The following is a 2,284-nucleotide window of genomic DNA, read 5'->3' as shown; positions in this document are numbered from 1 at the left end:
CAGTGTGAAAAGCAGAAAACGAAAAAAAAAGGAAACATTTCCATGAAAGATTCATCCCATGTAAAACAAATTTCTTCTTTATTGCTACTATACACACCAATACATATAACCCATAAACGAAAAAGCACAAACGCCTAAACAAACAAAAACAAACAAAAAGCAGCTTTAAAAATTCTCTTTATATCCATGCTCTCCATTGCACCTTTGATCCTACAAACAACAAGGAAAGAAAATAACAAAAAAGAAATATAGAGGAAGGAAGATCAGGGAGAAGGAAAAACAAAGCCAGAAAAGGATATATAGGGTTTCTTAACAAGTCTCTCTCTCTCTCATAAAGTCTTATGTTTCTGCATTTTGTTTCTTCTACTAATTAAGGAAATGAACTGTATTGATGTAAATCAGACCATGAATTCTCAAAAACCCATTCACTTGTTGTTGACTCCCTTGGCTCAGGATAATCTTGAACAGTGTCCCTCCTGTTGCTGATGAAACTGCAAACTCCATCAGTCTTCACACTGTTGGGGATCTGCACACATATTGGTGCTGGTGATTGCTGTTGTTGCTGCTGATCAAAACCCTGATGGGATTCACCCCCCGAGACATTCATATCCATATTGATACCCTTGTGATCTCCTCCTCCCAGAAGCATTGCCAACCGCTGGTGTTGCAACTTCCAATGAAGATCTGCATTCATTGTTCTCAATGACTCAATAGAAGAAGCCATAGTACTGTGTATGTTTTGTTGGGAGCCCATCTCACTGAACCCACCACTGGAATACCCACAGAACCCAGTTCCACCATGCCTAACTACACCAGAAATAGGGTACCCATAACCAGAAACAGAAGAATTCACACCTACAGAAGTGCTGGAAGAGGAAGAAGATGAAAGGTCACCAAGAGAGAAAAACTGGTTCATGGCACCAGGTTGGAGCCTAGAGAAGGGTGACCCACCAACCTGAAAGTCCATGGAAGGTGAAGAGGAGAGCCCATGACACAGTTTCAGTGAGTTGGTTGAGATTAAGGTTTCTGCTGGTAGAATCACAGAAGAGATAGGAGAGGTTATACCAGCACCACCATGTTGGGTCTTTGTATCATCCTCACTGAGGCTTCTCTGTGAAGAGATGGTGGAGGAAGCCTTGTTGCTGCTCCTCTTGTTCTTTCTGCACCCTCCCCCTATGGGAACATTCCTCAGAGCCCCTCCTTTGGTCCAGTAACGCCTGCAGGTCTTGCAGAAGTGCCTAGGCTGAGCATGGTTGTAATTGTTGTAGTAACAGAATTTGGTGTTCAATGAGTCACAACGTGGGCACCTCAGTGCCTCCTCAGGTGGCCTTAAAGTCCCAGCCTTCTTCTCCCCTGCTTGTTTCACCATTATTCCTCCACCTTCCTGCATCCTCCCACCTTGAAAGACAGTACCCAAAACCCACAGCTAAGGTTTGCTTAGGGTTTGGCTTTTCTCGTAAAGAAAACCAGAAACCCAAAACTTGTGGTTGGCTCTTGAGTTTTTTTATTGGAAAGTGATGGGATTTGTCACAGATGCAAATGGAAAACTAAAGAAATGCTCCTTGAAGGCAATTTCTAGATAGAGAGGGAGAGCTCACAACTTACAAGGATGAAAGGAGATGAAGGTGTGAATGGATGTGGGGGGTGGATGTGATGGATGATGCTTTCATGGGAGAGAGCATGGCAGAGGACATGATGATCAGAATCTTGTGTCCAGGGCTGCGTGTTGCTGATCAGAGTGGCAGCAGCAGCAGCAAGCAGCACACACACAGCCACTAGGCAGGCAGGCCTTTGGGTCTACCGTACTGCTAGTGCGCCTCAAGTGTTAGACACTCCCTATAACACCTCCCCCCACCCCCGGCACGTGCGAACTCAGATGGGGAGATCCCACTTAAGATCCATAAGCACAACGAAACCCCTTAATTAATCTCTCTCCCTCTTTCCTCTCTACTGCCGTCACACGTGCAAGATGGAAATATTTAAATTACCCTCAAAATGAAGGTTTTAATGATAGGGATACGAAACAAGATGAGCAGCTAGTCATTGGGCTTGGCTTGGCTCAAAATTGAGCTCGGTCACTACAAAAAAATTGTTAATTAGCGACGGAAATTTGCGATGGATTTTTTCCGTCGCAAATTAGCTAGAGAAAACTTTCTTCATGAATCCATCGCTAATTAGCGACGGATTAGCGATGAAAGTTGTTTCATCGTTAATCCGTTGCTAATTAGCGATAGATTAACAACAACAATTTTTCGTCGCTAATTCTCAATACAAGAAAACCATT

The 2,284-nt window shown here is 43.7% G+C and overlaps 1 protein-coding gene across 1 annotated transcript; it reads right to left on the bottom strand.

The window, feature by feature from the left end:
- Window positions 1-370: 370 nt before the first annotated feature.
- Window positions 371-1,390, bottom strand: LOC149834866 (dof zinc finger protein DOF5.7-like). The gene has a single exon (XM_090009473.1). The coding sequence runs from the start codon at window positions 1,388-1,390 to the stop codon at window positions 371-373; it is 1,020 nt and encodes a 339-aa protein (XP_089865599.1).
- Between the last annotated feature and the right edge of the window lie 894 nt (window positions 1,391-2,284).

The sequence above is a fragment of the Nuphar pumila genome, chromosome 6 (genome assembly GCF_984573655.1).
Source record: "Nuphar pumila chromosome 6, dmNupPumi1.hap1.1, whole genome shotgun sequence".
Taxonomy (NCBI): domain Eukaryota; kingdom Viridiplantae; phylum Streptophyta; class Magnoliopsida; order Nymphaeales; family Nymphaeaceae; genus Nuphar; species Nuphar pumila.
The sequence above is the reverse complement of the archived record's forward strand: the minus strand, read 5'-3'. Positions and strand labels throughout refer to the sequence as shown.

Coding starts and splice junctions, on each gene's coding strand:
- LOC149834866 (XM_090009473.1), bottom strand. CDS start 1,390: ATGCAGGAAGGTGGAGGAATAATGGTGAAACAAGCAGGGGAGAAGAAG.